The sequence below is a fragment of the Heterodontus francisci genome, chromosome 7 (assembly GCF_036365525.1).
Source record: "Heterodontus francisci isolate sHetFra1 chromosome 7, sHetFra1.hap1, whole genome shotgun sequence".
In the NCBI taxonomy this organism is placed as follows: Eukaryota; Metazoa; Chordata; class Chondrichthyes; order Heterodontiformes; family Heterodontidae; genus Heterodontus; species Heterodontus francisci.
In genome coordinates this window covers 121,322,963-121,345,475 of record NC_090377.1, presented here as the reverse complement: position 1 = coordinate 121,345,475, position 22,513 = coordinate 121,322,963, and the positions used below count along the sequence as shown (strand labels likewise).

The following is a 22,513-nucleotide window of genomic DNA, read 5'->3' as shown; positions in this document are numbered from 1 at the left end:
CCACGAAATTAGAGTAGACTCCCAACAGTAGGAAAAGCAAGTTTGAGGATTTTCCTAGCCCTGTTAGCGACACGGACATAGTACTGAAAGTCCATCGACATCAAAGCAGCATTTTTACAAGGGGAGAAATTTCAAAGGGAAGTATTTTTAAAGTCACCAAAAGAAGCTGCAGATTTGGAGGGGAAATTATGGAAGCTAAACAAGTGCACCTAGGGGCTGAACGATGCATCCAAGGTGTGGTATTTTTCAGTTAGGTCTGTCCGACTAAATGCTGGTTGTATTCAGCTAAAAGTGGATCCAGCAATGTTTTTTTGGTACTATGAAAACTAGCAGACATTTTCTTGATGCACGTAGATGATTTTATGTGGGGAGGATCTACGGCATTTGAGATATTTATGGTAGATAAAGTTCTACAGGAATTTTAAATTGAAAGTTGGGCTTTAGAATTTAGAACATTACAGCGCAGTACAGGCCCTTCGGCCCTCGATGTTGCGCCGACCTGTGAAACCATCTGACCTACACTATTCCATTTTCATCCATATGCCCTTAAAGTTGGCGAGTCTACTACTGTTGCAGGCAGGGCGTTCCACGCCCCTACTACTCTCTGCGTAAAGAAACTACCTCTGACATCTGTCCTATATCTTTCACCCCTCAACTTAAAGCTATGTCCCCTCGTGTTTGCCATCCTCATCCGAGGAAAAAGACTCTCACTATCCACCCTATCTAACCCTCTGATTATCTTGTATGTCTCTATTAAGTCACCTCTCCTCCTCCTTCTCTCTAACGAAAACAACCCCAAGTCCCTCAGCCTTTCCTCGTAAGACCTTCCTTCCATACCAGGCAACATCCTAGTAAATCTCCTCTGCACCCTTTCCAAAGCTTCGACATCCTTCCTATAATGCGGTGACCAGAACTGCACGCAATACTCCAGGTGCGGCCTCACCAGAGTTTTGTACAGCTGCATCATGACCCCGTGGCTCTGAAACTCGATCCCCCTACTAATAAAGGCTAACACACCATATGCCTTCTTAACAGCCCTATTAACCTGGGTAGCAACTTTCAGGGATTTATGTACCTGGATACCAAGATCTCTCTGCTCATCTACACTACCAAGAATCTTCCCATTAGCCCAGTACTCTGCATTGCTGTTACTCCTTCCAAAGTGAATCACCTCACACTTCTCCGCATTAAACTCCATTTGCCATCTCCCAGCCCAGCTCTGCAGCCTATCTATGTCCCTCTGTACCCTACAACACCCTTCGACACTATCCACAACTCCACCGACCTTCGTGTCATCCGCAAATTTACTAACCCACCCTTCTACACCCTCATCCAGGTCGTTTATAAAAATGACAAACAGCAGTGGCCCCAAAACAGAACCTTGCGGTACACCACTAGTAACTAAACTCCAGGATGAACATTTGCCATCAACCACCACCCTCTGTCTTCTTTCAGCTAGCCAATTTCTGATCCAAAGCTCTAAATCACCTTCAACCCCATACTTGCGTATTTTCTGCAATAGCCTACCGTGGGGAACCTTATCAAACGCCTTACTGAAATCCATATACACCACATCCACGGCTTTACCCTCATCCACCTGTTTGGTCACCTTCTCGAAAAACTCAATAAGGTTTGTGAGGCACGACCTACCTTTCACAAAACCGTGCTGACTATCGCAAATGAACTTATTCTTTTCAAGATGATTATAAATCCTGTCTCTTATAACCTTTTCCAATATTTTACCCACAACCGAAGTAAGGCTCACAGGTCTATAATTACCAGGGCTGTCTCTACTCCCCTTCTTGAACAAGGGGACAACATTTGCTATCCTCCAGTCCTCCGGCACTACTCCTGTCGACAATGACGACTTGAAGATCAACAACAACGGCTCTGCAATCTCCTCCCTGGCTTCCCAGAGAATCCTAGGATAAATCCCATCTGGCCCAGGGGACTTATCTATTTTCACTCTTTCCAAAATTGCTAACACCTCCTCCTTGTGAATCTCTATCCCATCTAGCCTAGTAGCCTGAATCTCAGTATTCTCCTCGGCAACATTTTCTTTCTCTACTGTAAATACTGACGAAAAATATTCATTTAACGCTTCCCCTATCTCCTCTGATTCCGCACACAACTTCCCACTACTATCCTTGATTGGCCCTGTTCTAAGTCTTATCATTCGTTTATTCCTGATATACCTATAGAAAGCCTTAGGGTTTTCTTTGATCCTATCCGCCAATGACTTCTCGTGTCCTCTCCTTGCTCTTCTTAGCCCTCCCTTTAGATCCTTCCTGGCTAGCTTGTAACTCTCAAGCGCCCTAACTGAGCCTTCACGTCTCATCCTAACATAAGCCGCCCTCTTCCTCTTGACAAGCGCTTCAACTTCTTTAGTAAACCACGGCTCCCTCGCTCGACAACTTCCTCCCTGCCTGACAGGTACATACTTATCAAGGACACGCATTAGCTGCTCCTTGAATAAGCTCCACATTTCGTTTGTGCCCATCCCCTGCAGTTTCCTTCCCCATCCTACACATCCTAAATCTTGCCTAATCGCGTCATAATTTCCTTTCCCCCAGCTATAATTCTTGCCCTGCGGTATATACCTGTCCCTGCCCATCGCTAAGGTAAACCTAACCGAATTGTGATCACTATCGCCAAAGTGCTCACCTACATCTAAATCTAACACCTGGCCGGGTTCATTACCCAGTCCCAAATCCAATGTGGCATCGCCCCTGGTTGGCCTGTCTACATACGGTGTCAGAAAACCCTCCTGCACACACTGGACAAAAACTGACCCATCTAAAGTACTCGAACTATAGTATTTCCAGTCAATATTTGGAAAGTTAAAGTCCCCCATAACAACTACCCTGTTACTCTCGCCCCTGTCGAGAATCATCTTCGCTATCCTTTCCTCTACATCTCTGGAACTATTCGGAGGTCTATAGAAGACTCCCAACAGGGTGACCTCTCCTCTCCTGTTTCTAACCTCGGCCCATACTACCTCAGTAGACGAGTCCTCAAACGTCCTTTCTGCCGCTGTAGTACTCTCCTTGATTAACAATGCCACACCCCCCCCCCTCTTTTACCATCTTCTCTGTTCTTACTGAAACATCTAAATCCCGGAACCTGCAACATCCATTCCTGCCCCTGCTCTACCCATGTCTCCGAAATGGCCACTACATCGAGATCCCAGGTACCAACCCATGCTGCAAGCTCACCCACCTTATTCCGGATGCTCCTGGCGTTGAAGTAGACACACTTTAAACCAAGTTCTTGCTTGCCAGTGTCCTCTTGCGTCCTTGTAACTTTATCCCTGACCTCACTACTCTCAACATCCTGTACACTGGAACTACAATTTAGGTTCCCATTCCCCTGCTGAATTAGTTTAAACCCCCCCCGAAGAGCACTAGCAAATCTCCCCCCCAGGATATTGGTACCCCTCTGGTTCAGGTGAAGACCATCCTGTTTGTAGAGGTCCCACCTACCCCAGAAAGAGCCCCAATTATCCAGGAAACCAAAACCCTCCCTCCTGCACCATCCCTGCAGCCATGTGTTCAACTTATCTCTCTCCCTATTCCTCGCTTCGCTATCACGTGGCACGGGCAACAACCCAGAGATAACAACTCTGTTTGTTCTCGCTCTAAGCTTCCACCCTAGCTCCCTGAATTTCTGCCTTAAATCCCCATCTCTTCCTACCTATGTCGTTGATGCCTATGTGGACCACGACTTGGGGCTGCTCCCCCTCCCCGCTTAAGGATCCCAAAAACACGATCCGAGACATCACGAACCCTGGCACCTGGGAGGCAACACACCAACCGTGAGTCTCTCTCGTTCTCACAGAACCTCCTGTCTGTTCCCCTAACTATGGAGTCCCTAATGACTAATGCTCTGCTCCTCTTCCCCCTTCCCTTCTGAGCAACAGGGACAGACTCTGTGCCAGAGACCTGTACCCCATTGCTTACCCCTGGTAAGTCGTCCCCCGCAACAGTATCCAAAACGGTATACCTGTTGTTGAGGGAAACGGCCACAGGGGATCCCTGCACTGCCTGCTGGTTCCCTCTCCTTCCCCTGACGGTAACCCATCTACCTACTTCTTTTACCTGAGGTGTGACTACCTCCCCATAACTCCTCTCAATAACCCCCTCCGCCTCCCGAATGATCTGAAGTTCATCCAGCTCAAGCTCCAGTTCCCTAACGCGGTTCTCGAGGAGCTGGAGTTGGGTGCACTTCCCGCAGATGCAGTCAGCAGGGACACTCTTGGCGACCCTAACCTCCCACATTCTGCAGGAGGAACATACAACTGCCTTAACCTCCATTCCCACTATTCTAAATTCCCAACAAATCTACTGAAAAACCAAAAAAAAAAAGTCAAAACTTGTTAGCTTAGCAATCCGACGGACAGAAATTTTTAAATAAAAAGCTTACCTTATCAACACACCAGCGTCCTTTTTTTTTGGTTAGAGGAGGAGGGTGGGTGGGAGACACTACATGTGTAGTGTCTCAGGTACAGCCACCGCCCAAATATATAGGATGTTACTTACCCAGCAGTCCCCTGGTCCTCCGAAAACAAAAGGAAATTAACTTTTAACTTACACTGAAATTGACCTCCCAGCTGCAAGTCCACTCCGTACCTCCGCTTCTGTCCAAGCTGCTGCAACCAAAACTAAAAGAAATTGATTTTAAACCGCCCAAATGTATAGTTTTTACTTACCCAGCAGTCCCCTGGTCCTCCGAAAACAAAAGGGAATTAACTTTTAACTTACACTGAAATTGACCTCCCAGCTGCAAGTCCGCTCCGTACCTCCGCTTCTGTCCAAGCTGCTGCAACCAAAACTAAAAGAAATTGATTTTAAACCATTCAAAGTTTGAACAAAGAATTAGATGCCTCTTTGGACAATTGTGGCTTAAGGTGTATTTTGGTAGGACAGTATGAAGCTGTCAATGGATTTTCCTACCCAATTTGGAAAGAAAAGGTGTAAAAATTATTGCAAATAGTGGTTTGGTGCTTCAGCCAACCAACTTGGTCCGTTGCTGAAGAGAATACAAACATACGAATTAGGAGCAGGAGTAGGCCACTCGACCCCTCACAAAAGGAAGACTCTGCAACCAAGAAAGAAGCAGACCAGTTAAGGAGCTTAATCGGGCAATTAAACCTGTTGTGCACACAAACTAGGCCGGATGCTTGCTATGATGTTTTAGAATTGAGCACCATGCTCAAACATTCTACTGTTGGGGAAGTGCTGAAAGCAAATAAGACATTGAAGAAATTGAGTTTAGACAAATGTACATTCACGTTTCCAGCTATGGGTGACCCAGAAAATATAAAATGAGTCCTTTTTACTGACGCCTCACACACTAATCTTCCCAATGGTTTTTCAAACGCAGCAGGATTCATTATATTTTTGGTGGAAAGAAATGATAAATGTTGTCCATTAGCCTAGGAGTCAAAGTACATAAAGGGGATAGTTAAAAGCACCTTTGCTGCTGAGACACTTGCACTGATAGAAGTGATAGATATGGGTATGTATTTATTGAGTATTTTAAAGGAACTCTTATGTAAAGGACAATCGGAGAAAGATTTTCCTATAGTATGCCATATAGATACTCATTCTCTCTGGGACAATGTCCATTCGACAAAAAGTGTCACGGAAAAGAGGTTGGGGATTGATCTCGCGAGTATAAAAGAAATGTTGGACAGAAAAGAAATTTCCAAAATAAAATGGGTCGATGCACGTCATCAGTTATTTGATTTATTTACAAAGAGAGGTGCTTGTTCAAATAAATTGTTGGATGTCCTTGAAGAGGGCTGTCTTGTGTTATGATGTTAGGAAAATGTGAAAATTTTTTTAATAGATCGCTTTGTAATTCTTTAAACAAGTTTTTGTTAAGGGGGGAATATACAGTATGTTAATGGCTGGTGCTGTTCAAGGTTGATGGTATAATGTAAGAAAAATGTATCATTATTTTGTCTTTATATATAAAGAAAAGAGGGGAATTTGTTGGTGTCTAATTTCTGTTAATGAATGTTAAATACCCAGTAGTTGAAGGGTGAACAGGTGCTGGATATAGATTAGTTAATTGTATTCAAATGTATATAAAAAGAAGAGCCAGACAGCACTAGCTGGGTGGTGTTAGGAGAGCAGAAACAGTCTCTCCCAAAGCATCCTAGTCTCAATGTCTTCACAAATAGGCTGGAAGTTTCTCTAACAGATGTATGGCTGAAGGAGATTGTAGGAGTACATGAAGACAAGGGTGAGATTTTTAAATTTGGAGCATTGAGAGATGTTGAGCCAGTGTAAGTCTGAGGAAATGGCCTCGCCACCTGTTACTCTTGACGTAATGAGCAAATGGATTTTAGTGCTGGACAAGATGCATGCGGCAGCAGTTCAAACAATTTGGAGTCTGTATGTGTCTTACCTCAGTAAGGAAAGATGTTGAGGTTATCGATTTTGGATGGAATAGGGTATGAATAAGAGTTTCGGCACTGATTGGGCAAAAGTAGTGGTGGAAATGGGCAGTGTTGCAGCGGCGTACAGAAGTAGATTTGGTGATTATAGTCACATCTGGATTGAACACAGTCTAGCGATTATGCATTGTTGTATTTGGCCTAAACAAGTGGCCAGGGAGCGGGATGGTATCAGTGACAAGGGAGTAGAGCCCATTGTGGGTGCTGAAAACAGTGGATTCAGTCTTGCTGATGTTCAGCTGAAGGATTTACGTTAGCCAACTTGACGATGTGTGGTGGAGAGAAATGGTGAGGAGATCAGGGTAATTGTACACATGGAGTTGTCCTTGTAACTGTAGATGATGTCACTGTATGGCAGGAAGAGGGTATATATCATCTCATTGATGAAGCAAAAGTCATTTTTATTCACCTGCAGTTTAATGTAATATTTTCCTTTTAACAAAATAAATCATGCATGTGATATAATGACTGCAATTTAACTTAGTGATAATTAATTGGTGACTTAATAGCAAATAAAACTGTCATTATATTGCCATGATATAGTCTGCACTCATGCGCAAGGATGTTTATTAGAGCACCTCTGAACTTAATGGTGCTATGAATGTGGCCCCTCTCCATCTGTTATTCACAAACCCACGAAATTGTAACCATTATGGAGTTTCTAGATACTGGGAAAGTAGCTGTAGATTATAAAGCAAACCAATTTAATGCCGTAAACTAACACAGCCATCTGTTAAATCTGTGTAAATAGCAACCAAAGGAGATATTTCAGACCTGTAGTATAATCTCATTGTTGTGAAGCGTAAACTGCAACAGCTTTATTAATGCTTTTCCTGATGTCTTGAACTTTTCCATTAGGTTGTATTGCAGTAAGGTTGTACTTGGAGAATGTTGGATACCCATGAATGAAAACATTTAAGATGATCACCAAATCCTCGTTGCAGTAATAATTGGCCAGGAAGCTTTATACAGTCAATTGCTGACATCTGCACTGAGGTGTGATAATGACCATGGCTTTATTTAGTAATGACCAATTGTTGATTTTAAAAGCAAGTCACTCAACTAGTATATCTTATGATATAACCTGCACTCAGGAGCACATATACAAGGACAATCAAATTCAGAAGTGCCCTGTGAAAGTCCGTCTCTGCCAACCCCAGTAAACACGATAGTATAGCAATAGCTAGTTGAATTTTGAGGAAGGCTGTGCTCCTGAAACATTAACTTATCTGTTCTCTCTTCAAATGTTGCCTGACCTGCTGAGAGTTAGCAACATTTTCTATTTTGTTTCATAATCCTATATTTATTGCTGTCATTTTCCTATTTCATTCTAACTAGCGAACTTCACTTGCCTAATGTTGCACCTTTGGTGATTTAGGGCTCTGGCCAACTGAACTGTTCTTTTCTCCCAATTACAATAAAATAATAAAGAATAGCTGGATATGAGCAATTTAGGAATATAGAACAGGAATCAAATATGATAACTCATTATCTGTAATTTGAAAACGTTAACTGGAAATTAATGTACTTTTTGTGACTGTGGAAAATAAATTGGTTAACCCTGTATACTACATAACTTTCTATTTTTGCTAATGCACTTTGATAGAGTAAATCAAAGTAATAAGGAGAAACTGTTTCCATCGACAGAATTGGTAACCAGAGGACACAAATTTAAGGTGATTAGCGAAAGAAGTAGCGGCGATATGAGGGAACATTTTATTACACAGTGAACTGTGATTTGGAATGCACTGCATGGAAGGGTGGTGGAATCAGGTTCAGTAGTAACTTTCAGAAGGGAATGTGATAAATACTTGAAAAAATTTGCTGGTCTTTGGAGAAAGAGTGGGGGAGTGGGACTAGTTGGATAGCTCTACAAAGATCAGGCACAGTGGGCCGAATGGCCCTCTTCTGTGGTGTATCATTCTTTGATTCTGTAACTTGCAAGTATTTTCTTTGTTTCAGGGGAAATATACCGTCTGAACATCAAACCTACAGCTTTCTACAAATCAGAACGGCTAATGCTGCTAAGAATGAGATAGCAATAAATTTCAAAGCTGCAAATTTGGTTTGTTTGACTAAAGCAACCATATGAGAGGTTTTGTGCCTCGAACTCTGCAGGATGTTTGGGGACATGTTTGAAGAAGAGGAAGACGCTGGCTTTGTGTCTGAGAACAAAACGGTGAATGGATGGAAATCCAGGAAAAAGGAGACTGACCCACCGCCGCATCGGGCAGCCAGTAACCTCAGTGGAATCAAAAACCAGGGAGGCACCTGCTACCTCAACTCGCTGCTTCAGACCTTACTGTACACGCCTGAATTCCGAGGTAAATTATTTGAAGGTGGAATGGGAATAAATTGAGGGAAGGGTGAGAATATCTAGTTACACAATGAGGTAGAAAGCATTTTCCTTGCAAACGCAGCAGTCATTTCATTGTTCCCTGTCATCTTTGCGTTTTGACAATAGATGTTGAAATGGTTTTATGAATATAAAACAAAAGGACAGGCATTACAGTAGGTCATTGCACACAGCCTTTCATCAGAGAGATCAGTCCAGACTGATGGTATGAAGGTCTCTTCTGTCTAACATGCAGTATTGGATGAGCAGATATGTCCTTCAGTTCAGTATTGGGAAGAGCAAAGCCATTAACTTTGGTCGTCGACACAGACTCAGTTTTACGGTCATCGATTCCACCTATCTCCCTGGCCACTGAAGCTGAACCAGACTGTACACAATCTTGGAGTTCCATTTGTTCCTGAAGTTGGCTTCCAACTTCATCGTCAAGACCGCCTACTTCCACCTCTGTAGCATCGTCTATCTCCACCCTTGCATCAGTTCATTTGCTGCTGAAATCTCCATCCATGCCTTTGTTACCTCTACTCTTGACTATTCCAATGCTCTGCTGGCCATCTTTCCACTTTGCACCCTCCATAAATTTCAGCTCATCCAAAACTTTACTGCCTGTATCCTAACTTGCACCAAGTCCTGTTCACTCATCACTCCTACACTAGTTGATCTACATTGGCTCCTGATCCACCAGCACCTCGAGTTCATCCTTGCTTTCAGATCCTTCTGTGGCTTTGCCTCTTTCTATCTCTGTAATCCCCTCCAGCTGCCTAGGCCCTATGCTCTGGAATTCCCTCCCGAAGCCTCTCCACATCTCTACCTCTTTCTCCTACTTTATGCTGTTTAAAGCTACTTCTTTCACCAAACTTTTGGTCACTTTTTTCTTAATGTTTCCTAAGTAGCTTGGAGTCAATTTTGTCTGATTACAATCCTGTGAAGCGCATTGGGACGTTTTACTATGTTAAAGGTGCTAAATAAATGCAAGTTGCTGTTGTTCACTGGCAAAGTGCTACATTCAATGACTTTGACTGTTCCTGCCAGGTACAAGTAAGCCTTATATGGTGCCTATAATTTCACACAAATTATTTTAATCAGGCTTGCTCCAAGAGGCCTCAGATATATGGTGTAGAAAATTGTAAGAAGTGACAGCGGTCCAGTCCTGTGATGTTTGATTTAAGATGTACTGCTGGGGACGAATAAGGGAGCTTTACTCTGCATCTATTCATATTACACCTGACCCAGGAATGTTTGATTGCAGGTGAGAAAAATGTTCCAATCCACTTGCGGAAATATCTCTCCAGTAGTGATAACAGCCACCTGAATGAGTACAAAAAGATACCCAAGATACAAATTAAGTTTTATTTTGTACATATGTACGAATGAAGATTATTGATGGGGAGAATGCTATAATATTTCACATATTACATGAGTGTTGAGGACAGGTGGAAAGGGGTGTATGTAGTTCCTACTGTTCACCTCCCAACTGACCAAAATCTTTTTTTTTTTCAATGTTGCGTTCACCCCTGTGTCTCTTTCAGGTCAAATAAACAGATGTGACAGTTTTTCTTGTTTTTTTAAAAAAAACTTTATTTTTACACAATTCCTGAAATGGTCACAGCCTCACCCATGCACGCATTCACTCATACATAAGAATTCTTTTGGGCCTCCTTATCTCGAGAGACAATGGATACGCGCCTGGAGGTGGTCAGTGGTTTGTGAAGCAGCGCCTGGAGTGGCTATAAAGGCCAATTCTGGAGTGACAGGCTCTTCCACAGATGCTGCAGAGAAATTTGTTTGTTTGTACATAAGAATAGGTAGAGAGAAAAAGGGTAAGTAGTTTAAAGTTCAAAGTGAAGTAATTGTTTGTGGTTTACAGTAAACCTGTTGAATCTTCTCAGGAGGACAGGAAGTAATAACAGGATATTTAGAAAGTCAAAACGCAATACATCAGAGTCAGCATGGTTTTATGAAGGGTAAATCGTGTTTGACTAATTTGCTGGAGTTCTTCGAAGCTGTAACAAGCAAAGTGGATAATGGGGATCTGGGCATTTAATAAGGTGCCGCACAAAAGGTTAATACACAAGGTAAGATGACATGGGGTTAGGGGCAATTTATTAGCTTGGATAGAGGATTGGCTAACCAACAGAAAACAGAGACGTGGGATAAATGGGTCTTTTTCTGGTTGGCAAGATGTAACTAGTAGGGTACCACAGGGTTCAGTCCTCAGACTCCAACTATTTACAATCTAATAATGACTTGGATACAGGGATAGAAGATACTATAGCCAAATTTGCAGATGACACTAAAATAGGTGGGATAGTAAGTTGCAATAAAGAAATAAGAAATTTACAAATGGATATGGATGGGTTAGGTGAATGGGCCGAAATTTGGCAGATGGAGTTTACGTGGATAAATGTGAGGTTATCCATTTTGGTCGGAAGAATAGAAAGGCAAATTATTATCTAAATGGAGAGAAACTTCAGAGTGCTTCGGTGTAGAGGGATCTGGGTGTCCTCGTGCATGAATCGCAGAAAACTAGTATGCAGGTACAGCAGGTAATAAGGAAGGCAAATGGAAGTGTTGCTACAACTGTACAAGGCATTAGTGAGACCGCACCTGGGGTATTGCGTACAGTTATGGTCCCCTTACTTGAGGGATGTAGTTGCATTGGATGCAGTTCAGAGGAGGTTCACTAGATTTATTCCAGAGATGAGGGTTTGTCTTATGAAGAGAGATTGAGCAGTTTAGGCCTTTACTCGCTAGAGTTTAGAAGAATGAGAGGAGATCCAATTGAGGTATATAAGATGATTAAGGAGATTGACGATGTAGAGAGGATGTTTCCTCTTGTGGGGCAATCTAGAACGAGAGGTCAAAGTTTTAGGATAAAGGGTAGCAGATTTAAAACCGAGATGAGAAATTACTTCTCTCAAAGGGTCATGAGTTTGTGGAATTCACTACCCCAGAGTGCGGTGGATGCCGGAACATTGAGTAAATTTAAGGAGGAGATAGACAGATTTTTAATTAGTAATGGGTTGAAGGGTTATGGAGAATGGGCAGGAAAGTGGAGTTGAGGCCAAGATGAGATCAGCCATGATCGTATTGAATGGCGGAGCAGGCTCAAGGGGCTGAATTGCCTACTCCTTCTCCTAGTTCTTATGTTCTTTTAAAGTTGTAGGTCTGGGTGTTTGTAGGCTTAAACTTGTTGAGGTGTTGTAGAGTTCTAGTGGTTACAACGCAGCACAATGTGGGTGGTGTGAATTTTATTACCTCCACAGATGACTAGTCTTAAAGTCACTTTATGATGTCTCTGCTTTTGTAGTTGTTCAGTTATTGTTCAGCAGGCTTCTTCTTGCTTGGCTGGATGTTTTTCACAGCCTCTGGCTGGATACTTTCTGAGGGTGTTGTCTTGATCTCCCCTCTTTCTCCAGAGGGTTACCTTTTCTAAGGTTTAAAAAAAAATCACATTAGAGTCTCTGTTAGGAGACACATGACTCTCTCCCCTGGTGTGACCACACAATGGACCAGGATGTGGAGACCATGGCTACTGATTGATGTCTGAATGGGGACCGTTCTTTTAACATGGTGCTATTTCACACTTATTCAATTTTGGTTTGGGCTGTGAGTCCGTCTGTCTCCAGATTCTTTTGTTAGTTCATTCATGTCGATAAGAGTCATTAATAACTCAAAGGGGTTATCCCCAGCTATTTCAGATGAGGTTAACATGTTCCATCTTTTCAGACAGGTTTGTTGATTTTCAGTACCATGGGTTCATGTGACTGCTACTCCATTTTGACTGTAGTATATGTGCCCATGTTCTTGTGCTTTTGTTTAACAGTTGACCTTTTAAATTTATAATTATTCCATTTCATTGTTTCATCATGCCTCCTTCCTTGCACGACATGAGCTACCCATTAATTCCATACAGGAGAGACTAGCTACCATTTTGAATTATCTACTCAACAGGACTGTATTAGTGAATATCTATAACTACTTTGTCTCAGGCATTACTAATGTCATCACTGAGTTGTGACATTAATATCTAACAGTGTGTTTTCATATGGAGAATGCAGAGAAATTGCACACACCCAAATTTGCCATTCAGCCACAGAGTAAAGAAAAAAAAAAATTCTTGCCACATCAGATTTCTAGGAGACTGCAAGATTGCCATTATCGTTTAAAAAGCCAATTCTTATTGATTAGAAATTGTTTTGTACTTGTCAAATGTCGTAAAACTGTGGATTTGTAGCAATGATCTGAGACCAAGTATGTCCTGTTGTGTTAATACTGGACCTACCAATTTTCCAAAGTTGGTGAACATTTTGCTCAGGCAGTCATGAACCCACTGTCTTTTCTACTTTAGGATTCCAACCTTCTGCATGTCTGCTCAATACTTGTCCTCCACCTGCACAGTAAGGACGCACCTCATTGAATCATAGAAGGTTTAAGGAACAGAAAGAAGCCACTTGGCCCATGGTGTCTGTGCCGGCTGAAAAATGATTCACCTATTCTAATTCCACCGTCCAGCATTTTGGTCCGTAACCCTGCAGATTACAGCACTTGAAGTGCATATCCAGACTCCTTTTGAATGAGTTGAGGGTTTCTGCCTCAACTGCCATTTCAGGCAGTGAGTTCCAGACCCCCATCACCCTCTGGGTGAAAACGTTTTTCCTCATCTCCCCTCTAATCCTTCTACCAATCACTTTATTGATTATTTTTTATTAAATTTTATTTATTTTTATTTATATTTTTCATGTCTGTATTCTCTGCTACTCTTGAGGACTGGAGGCCTGGCCTCTTTGTAACGTAGGGCAACACAGTTGCAGCACAGAGATTGGCCCAATGCAGCATAATATAATTTGTTAGAAAGCCCTTTTCAATGCAAATTTCTCTGTTGTAAGTTTCTTCTGTTACTTCCTTTGCTGCTGTGTTAGTGGATGGGTGGCCTGCTTCCATATCCCTGCCATTGCCTTCACCATAATCCATCAAGATGCACTAGGGTCTGTATGACCATCCTTCAATTTCTCTCCCTCCTCCACCACCCCCAAAATCGGAAGGTACCCCTGTATCGTATGCAGTTCAGATTAAGAACTGAGAGCAGTTGATGACTGAAATAATTCATTCCAGACTTTAGCGACATAAGTATTCATGATTTAACACTTGGTGCCATTACGCTACCACAGATCCATTATCTGTGAAGCCCTCCGTTTAATTATGACCTGTAACTCACTACCAGTATTGGCTCACTGTGCATTGCAATTCTATTCCAAAATCTGATATTACTAGTTTAGTACAGTGAAAGTATGATTGGGAAAAACCTATGTTGTTTGGTTTGCTAAGCAATCAGTTGGTGACTTAAAATGAAAAGACATCACCTCGCATGTGGCTGAAAGTACAGCAAAGGAGCTGTAAATGAACTAAATAGGAATAATGCGCTTACAGTAAACATACAAATCTGATAAGAAAAACTGTGAATGTTGGGAATGTAAAACAGTAACAGAGCATTCTGGAAACGTGCAGTGAGTTTGAAGGAGAGATTAAAGATCCTCCATCAGAGGCATTTTCGCCAGGCAGGCATTTTGGCAAAATGAAGAGGGCAGCAATACAAGAGAAGGCCGATGATATACATACTAACTACTTTTGCAAAGAGGTAGCTGAGGGATTTAATACCCTGTGGATGGATTTTTAAAATGATGCAGGGCATATGAAGGTCATCTTGTTGAAAGGCTATCCCAATTTTATTTTCTACTGCTGAATAAACAGGAACTTAATTTCTCCTAGTACAAACCACTATATTTTATTAATTATTGAAGGCACTTTTATCTTTGTGTTCTGATTTTGTGTACACGTTTACATTTCTAACTGGTTAATTCTCCACCTGGCGCTGGACAGAAGTAGGGCCTGTGAATCTGGCAGCTGTTCAGAAAACTTACAAAAAAGTGCGTCTTTGCTGCTAGTGGAAGAAAGCAGGTTGGTGTTTTTCCATTTCTTAGTGCAGCCAACGTGGGAGAAAGTGAGAGTCCTTGGCTGTACTTTATATTGTAAATGCTGTCATGCAGGCCCCCACCTGCCAAGAATGAGGCACATTAATTTCACCACATGAGCATTGATTTTTAAACTGTTACTGGAGTACAGAAAGAACTTGTTTTTTTAAAAAAAGAACACCAGACCCTTGACTGGAAAGACATTTGCATAGTAACAGACAGTACTTGGAAAGGACAAAAGGGCCACTTGCTGCTCCAGTTTAATCCACAATGGACTTTTGATTGCCAGACATTGAAAGTGGAGAAGCTAGCATTCCAGGTTGATGCTAAGATGCTCCCAATACACACAAGAGACATGGTCAAACCAGTCAGTCACGTGACCACCTGCTGGCCAACTAGGGGAATTTTAATCTGGAGAAACAGTGTTTGAAGTCAGAAAGCTCTTTGCTCCTGGACTGAGAACATCTCTCTCCTGTCTGCCCTCATCTCGTTCTCACCAGCTTCGGAATCCATTGAAAACATGTGAACCCCATGAGAGAAAAGTCTTCTACAGTGAACAAGGTTTAAGAAGAATACTGGGCCCCAACAAAAAGCAAGATCTACCTACAAGCGAGGACTGCTGCGAGCTTGAAGCACAGTAACAAAAAAACCTCTCAAGATCGCCTCAAACCTCTCTCTTTTTTCTGCCTCTGTTTGCATGTATGTATCGTGTATTCATGCTAGCGTGGGCGCGGCTTGTATCCGTAGACGTTAACCGAATTAGAGTTTAAGTTCTAATAAATGTCACTTTTCTTCAAACCTAAGAAAGCCTGTTTGTGCTCATTTCTTTGCCTTATAATTGGAAAGCGGTGAACAAGGATTCACCAAGGGGGAGCTAAAAACAGTGCTTAAAAACTAATTCCTGTTACAGTAAGACCAGGTGAAGGCTGAAAGAGACCCCGAGACACCTTTCTCACCTGGTCATAACATTGTTCTTTGTATGTCAGATTGATGCACCAGTTCGCTTCACTGCGTGGTGATAGTGCAATTTCTGTCGATTTCTGATATGGGTGTCAGCCATGGCTCAGTGGGTAGCCCACTCATCTCCTACGTTGGAAGATTGGGTTCATCTCTGGAGTGGGACTTGAACCCATAATCTAAGCAGACACTTTAGTGTGGTACTGAGGGGGAATGCTGCACTATCAGAGTTTGCAGTTATGATGTTAAACCAAGGCCATCTCGGATGGATGTAAAAGATTCTCTGGCATTATTTGGAAGAAGAGCTGGAGAGTTCCCCCTGGTATCCCGGCCAACATGTATCTCTCAACGAACATTACTGAAAAAAAAATCTGATCGTTATCACATTGCTACTTGTGGGACTGACCTGTGCAAAGATTGACTGACTCATTTCCTACACTTTTCTAAAAGTTATTACCTGTAAAATGCTTGGGCCATCCTGAAGTTGTGAAAGATGCTATATAAGCGCAAGTCTTTTTTTACTAGCTGTTTCTCAACCTGGAGTAGTTGCTTGCTGGGAAGATTTGAAGAAGTGGAGTTGGAATGCAAGTCATCCCAGGCCTGCACTGGTATACTTTGCACAAGTTTGTGACAAATTGTGCTAACAGAAGTTTTGGAACCAGGTGCTTGTCTATTTCCATCACTACCTTCCCCCCTCTTTTCCCCCCCCCCCCCCCCCAATTAGAATTTAGTGCATAACATGGGATGCTCTGACAAAACAAGACAGCAGTTAAAATACATGGGGGATTGTAAAAAAAAAACACAAATTCTTACATTCACAATTTCAGGGTCCTATTTGGCTGGTCTGAACTGAGTTTCCAACCCCACATTCTGTCCCATCACAAAGACCGCCTGTCTCCATATACATAACATCATCCATTTCTGCTCCTGGCTCGATCCCTCTGCTGCTGAAACTTTCAGTGCAGACCTTGGCCTCCAGACATGACTCTTGTAACTCTCTCCTGGTCAGACTGCCACCTCCTACCCCTCAAAAACGTCAGCTCATCCAACAATTGGCTGCCCATATCCTAACCTGCACCAAGTCCTGCTCATCCACCACCTTTGTCTTTGCTAATTTACATTGACTCCAACGCATCCAATTTAAAATTCTCATCCTTGTGTTCATATCCTCTCTCTCAGAACTTCTTCGGCTCTATGATTCTCCAACCATCCAACTCTGGTGCCTTGTCCGTCTCCCGCTCCCTTCAACCCACAACTGGTGGCTGTGAGTTCAGCTGTCTAGGCCCTAAGATCTGGAGTTCCCTTCCTAAACCTCTCCGTCTTTCCACCCCTCTCTCCTCTAAGACCATCCTTAAAACCCACCTCTTTGACAAAGCTTTTGGTCACCCTTCCTAATGTCTCCTCCTTTCACTCTAATTTGTGTAATTGAACTGCTGTGAAACACCTCGAGTTTATTTTACAGTAATTTCTCTACTTAAATACAAGTTATTGCTGTGTGATTAACATTTCATTTCTTTCTTTGAATTAGAATCATTGTTTGCCTTGGGGCCTGAGGAACTGGGAAATTTATCAGACAAAGATAAGCCAGAGTCGAAGGTGCGAATGTTTGCAATTATCTATTTTTGACATGATTACTTTGTGTTTTTCACTTTGTTCTATATTAAGCGCAGGCATGCAGGTAAATGGGTTGAATCCGCACAATAGGCTCATTTTAATCCCTGAGGAGGTGTTATGTATTCCTCTTTAAAGGTTATTAATGAGCTGCTGACAACTTTAATTTCTGTTATTTTTCCTTTTTGAAATTTACGCGAGTGTGCTTTGTTGAATGATCATTTTTAATCCATTGACTGGAGTCTGAATTTTTTTTTAAAGAAACAATTAGAATTGTCACCTAATTTGCAACACTGTATCCTAGACTGCAATGAAATGGCTGCTTAGTCCCCAAGAAGAACCAGACCCAGGAAGTTTAAAGGAACTACCTGTTCTTTTCAGCAAGCAGAGAAATACTGCTAATTGCTATGTTTGAATCACTGAGTGACATGTGACAAGCCCCTCTCTTTGGTTTTATGCTGTTGCTTTGTCTGCAGCAAAGGAGAAGCAACTGGACTCTGACACTTGCAGACCTAAGTGGGGGGTCTCTGTCTCTCTCTCTCTCCCTGACTGTGTGTCCCCCTCTTGGGCTCATTTCCTTCCCCCGCCTCCCTACAAAATTGTTCCTATCCCTTTATTATCATTGCTCACCAGGTTCAAGATAATAGGTGGCCATGTGGAAGAGTAGGCAAAGGCAGGAAATGCAGAAGTCTTTGGGGCGTGTGCCACTGTCAAACTGGTACTCGGCATTGGAGACTGATGGGAGTGACGCCCCGTTAAAGGAGTGCCGTCCAGACCATGGCACCAGTGAGCAAGGGACTACACAGGATGGAACTGCAAAGAGTAGAAATGCAGTCATTTCAGGAGATTCCATAGTTGGAGGATAGACAGGCATTTCTGTAACCGTTATGTTGTGTGTTGCCTCCCTAGTGCCAGGGTACAGGACGTAATGAAGAGGCTGCAGAATATTCTGCAAAGGGAAGGGCATGAGCCAGAAGTTGTGGTACACGTCGGTACCATAGGGAAGGTCACATTAAGGTCCTATGGTCAGACTTTCCGGAACTAGGGAAGAAGTTTAAAAGTAGAACCTCGAAGGCAGTAATCTCTGGATTAGTCCCCGTGCCACGTTATAGTGAGAGTAGAAGTCGGAAGATAGGGGTGATCAGTGGGTGGCTTGAGGCATAGTGCAGGAGGGAGGGCTTCAGATTCTTCAGGCAGTGAGACCAGTTCTGGGGCAGGAGGCACCTATTCAAAAGGGACAGGTTGCAGCTCAACAGATTGGGACCAATGTCCTTGTGGGAAGGTTGATTCGTGTGGTTGTGGAGGGTTTAAGCTAAATTGGCAGGGGGTTGGGCACTCGTATATTGAAGTAGAAAAGAGAAAAAAGATGCATAAAGGAGTGAGTGTATTGGGCAGTCCTGGAGAAGAAAGTATTGCCATATTTAGATAGGAGCAGAAGTACTATGAGGAATACAAGGACAGGTTAGAATGCTAGAGTGTGGCGAATAAGGTTGATAAACTGAAAGCACAGTAGCCATGTGGGAATATGATGTAGTGGCAGTAACAGAAGCGTGGCTTAAAAATGGTGAGAACTGGACATTTTAATCGGGGATACAAAGTGTTCAGAAAAGATAGGGAAGGAAAAAAGGGAGATATGGTGGCAATACTGATTAAGGAAGACATTGTAGTGTTGGAAAGAGTGGATGTCTTGAGAGGGCAAGAACAGAATCCATTTAGTTAAGTGTTGAGAAGCAAAAAAGGAATGATCGAATTACTGAAACATTCTGTAGGTCTCCGAATAGTGAGAAAGAAATTGAGGAGCAACTCTGCAGAGAAATCACATATGTGCAAGAACTATACAATGGTGATATTAGGGGACTTTAATTACCCAAATATTGATTGGGATAATGTTAGAATAAAATGTAAGGCAGGGGAGGAATTTCTTAAATGTGTTCAGGAGAACTTCCTTGCATGTATGTTCTCGTTCCAACTAGGAAGGAGGTATTTCTGAATCTGGTGCCGGGAGATGAGGTAGGTCAAGTGGACCAGGTGTTTGTGGGGTGCACTTGGGTAAGAGTGATTATCATATCATAAAGTTTAAATTAATAATGGAGAAGAGCAAGGAAAAATCTAAGTAGAACTTCCAAATTGGAATAGGGCTAACTTCATTGGGATGAGAGGGGATCCAACCAGGGTCAAATGGATCTAAAGCCTGACAGGAAGAATGATAATGAAACAATGGGTAATCTTCAAAGAGGATTTTTTCAGGTACTGGCTAGGTACATTCCAACAGGGGCAAAAAGTAGGGAAGCCAAAGCCAAGGCTCCTTGGATGACGAGGGAGGTAGGAATATGATGAAACCAAAAAAAGGGGTGTATGATGCTTGTCAGGTCAATTATTCCAGCAAGCACCAGGCCAAATGCAATAAAATGAGAGGGAAAGTGAAGAGGAAAATAAGACTGACAAAGAGAATATGAGAATAGAAGTAAACATAAAAGGGAAACCAACAATCTTCGACTGGCATGTAAATAGTAATTGGATGGTAAGAGGAGGGTTGGGGCCTATTTGGAACAAAGGTGATGTAGGCTTAGGGGTGCAGGGCAAGGCGAGAACACTTGATGAGTATTTTGTACTGGTGTTTAGTAAGGAAGAGGATGCTGCTAAATTATCAGTGGAAGCGGACATGGTAGAGGTCATGGATCAGGTGAAAATTGATAGATAGGATGTACTGGCAAGGCTGACTATGCTTATGGTTGCCTGGTCCAGATGGCTTGCTTCCCAAATTTCTAGAGGAAGTTGGAGTGGAAATTTCAGAGGGCTTGCCACAGTCTTCCAATCTTCCCAAGATACGGCAGAGATGCCAAAGGATTGGAGAGTGGCAAATGTGACACTCTTATTCAAGAAAGGGTGTAAGGAGATTTCTAGTAACTACAGACTCAGTTTAACATCTGTGTTGGGTAAGGTTTCAGAAAAAATAATCAGGAAAAAAAATCAACAGGCAGTTGAAGATGTTTGAATTAGAGAGCCAGCATGGATTTGTAAAAGGCAAATTGTGCTTGACTAATCTAACTGAATTTTTTGATGGTGTAACAGAGAAGGTTGATGAAGGGAATGCTATGGATGTCGTCGATGTGGATTTTAAGACAGCGTTTGACAAAGTACCACATAAGAGGCTGGCTACCAAAATTGAGACTCATGGAATAGGAGGGTCATTTCATCTTGGATTAAAAATTAGCCTAAGGGCCGAAAACAGTGAGTCTTGGTAAATAGTTATTTTTCAGACTGGCAGATGGTAAACAGTGTTGTTCCCCAAGGTTCTGTACTAGGACCACTGGTTTTATTGATAATGATTTGAATATTGGAATACAGAGTAAAATTTCAAAATTTGCCGATGATACCAAACTTGGAGGAGTTGCAAGCAGTGAGGATGATAAATATCGACTGCGACAGGATGTAGATAGGATTGCAGAATGGGCAGACTAGTGGCAGATACTGATGTGTGAGGTGATGCATTTTGGCAGAAGGGGTAGGGAGAGGCAATATAGACTTAATAGCACAGTTCTAAAGAGTGTGCAGGGGCAGAGGGACCTTGGGTCCTGGTGCACAGATCCTTGAAGGTAGCAGGACATATTGAGAGTAGTTAGCAAAGCATATGGGATCTTGGGCTTCATAAATAGAGGTATTGTATAAAAAGAAGGGAAGTTATGCTGAACCTTTAGAATAAAATTCTGGTTAGGCCACAATCTGGTCACCACACTTTAGGAAAGATGTGAGGTTCCTTGAGAGGGTGCAGAGGCGATTTACCAGAATGGTTGTGGGATGAGGGATTTTAGCTACAAAGTTAGGTTGGGGAGAAACTGGGGTTGTTCTTTTTGGAGCAAAGGAGATTGAGGGAGATTTGATAGCTTAGTACAAAATTAGGCCAGGATTAGATAAGGTAGACAAAGAAAAGCTGTTCCCATTAGCTAATGGTATGAGGACTAGGGGGCACACATTGAATTGAGTGAAATGAAGATTACTGCAGGATTTAGTAGTGTTACTAGACAATTATTCTGTAGGTAATTGCATGCCTAACTAATGTTAGAAACATAGAATAATTTACATCACAGAAGGTGCTGACCCATCATGTCTGTGCCAACTGAAAAAGACCTGTCCAGCTTAATCCCATTTTCCAGCTCTTGATTCGTAGCCCTGTAGGTTACGCCACCTCAAGGTCATATCCAGGTCTTTGTTAGATGTGATAAGGTTTTCTGCCTGTACCACACTTCTTGCAAAGCACCTACATGGTGTCAGTCTACCCACATCCATGCTTTGCACTGGGAGAGAGTTGAAAAATTATTTGGATTATTAGGATATGAGAGTATGTAAAGATTGAATATGATAATTGTATTATTACTCCTTTAGGTTCGAGTCATCCCTTTGGAGCTGCAGAGGCTTTTTGCCCAGTTACTGCTTGCAGACCAGCTGGCCGCATCCACATCTGACCTAACTGATAGTTTTGGCTGGACAAGTAATGAAGTGAGTTGTGTGATACTGATTATTTATTGATCCATTAGATTTTTATAGCATAGTATAGGAAAAACAAAATCAACTTTCCTATCAATTCCGTGCTGCTTAAAAGGAGAAAAATTGGATAGTTTATATTTTGTTCTCTTCTCTTCACACAAAAGGTAGTGGAAAACTGGATCTCTGTCCAGAAAGCTGTTGAGGCTGGGGATCAGTTGAAAATGTAAAAACTCGGATTGATGGATTTTTGTTAGGTAAAGGTGTATTAGGGATTACAAAAGCAAATGGGTAGATGGCATTAAGATAGAGATTTGCTGTAATTTAATTAAATGGCGGAATGGGCTTGGCCAGGTACCTCCTGAGGAAGTAATCTAGACCCTGGGGTCAACGGGAGTTAATTGCTCTTTGGTGGGGAAAGTTTGCACAATGTCAGGTGCTTGCAAATTTCTGGCACTTCATCAGACAAAAACAGGATGCCTTTTTCTTCTTAACCTTGAAGTATGATCCCTAGAGTGCAACAGATGCTCTCAAATATTTGTATACATAACTAGCATTGTAGAGCATTTTCTGACCAAGGGGCCACCCATGCACCTTTGACATAGTATATCTCCCAAGGAACTTCACAGAGGAGGAATTGAGCAGTAGTACCAGTTAGAAGAGAGGACTGAAGGC

The 22,513-nt window shown here is 42.3% G+C and overlaps 1 protein-coding gene across 4 annotated transcripts in view; it reads left to right on the top strand.

Moving 5' to 3' along the window:
- usp40 (ubiquitin specific peptidase 40) overlaps positions 1 to 22,513 on the top strand; it is a 172,268-nt gene that overhangs the window by 17,998 nt on the left and 131,757 nt on the right. For all 4 annotated transcript variants that reach the window (XM_068036072.1, XM_068036071.1, XM_068036074.1 and 1 more), the window contains exons 2-4: positions 8,426 to 8,787; positions 17,274 to 17,341; positions 21,740 to 21,853. In XM_068036072.1, coding sequence (XP_067892173.1) covers positions 8,583 to 8,787; positions 17,274 to 17,341; positions 21,740 to 21,853 — 387 coding nt within the window. In that variant the 5' untranslated portion in view covers positions 8,426 to 8,582. The remainder of the gene's footprint in view (positions 1 to 8,425; positions 8,788 to 17,273; positions 17,342 to 21,739; positions 21,854 to 22,513) is intronic.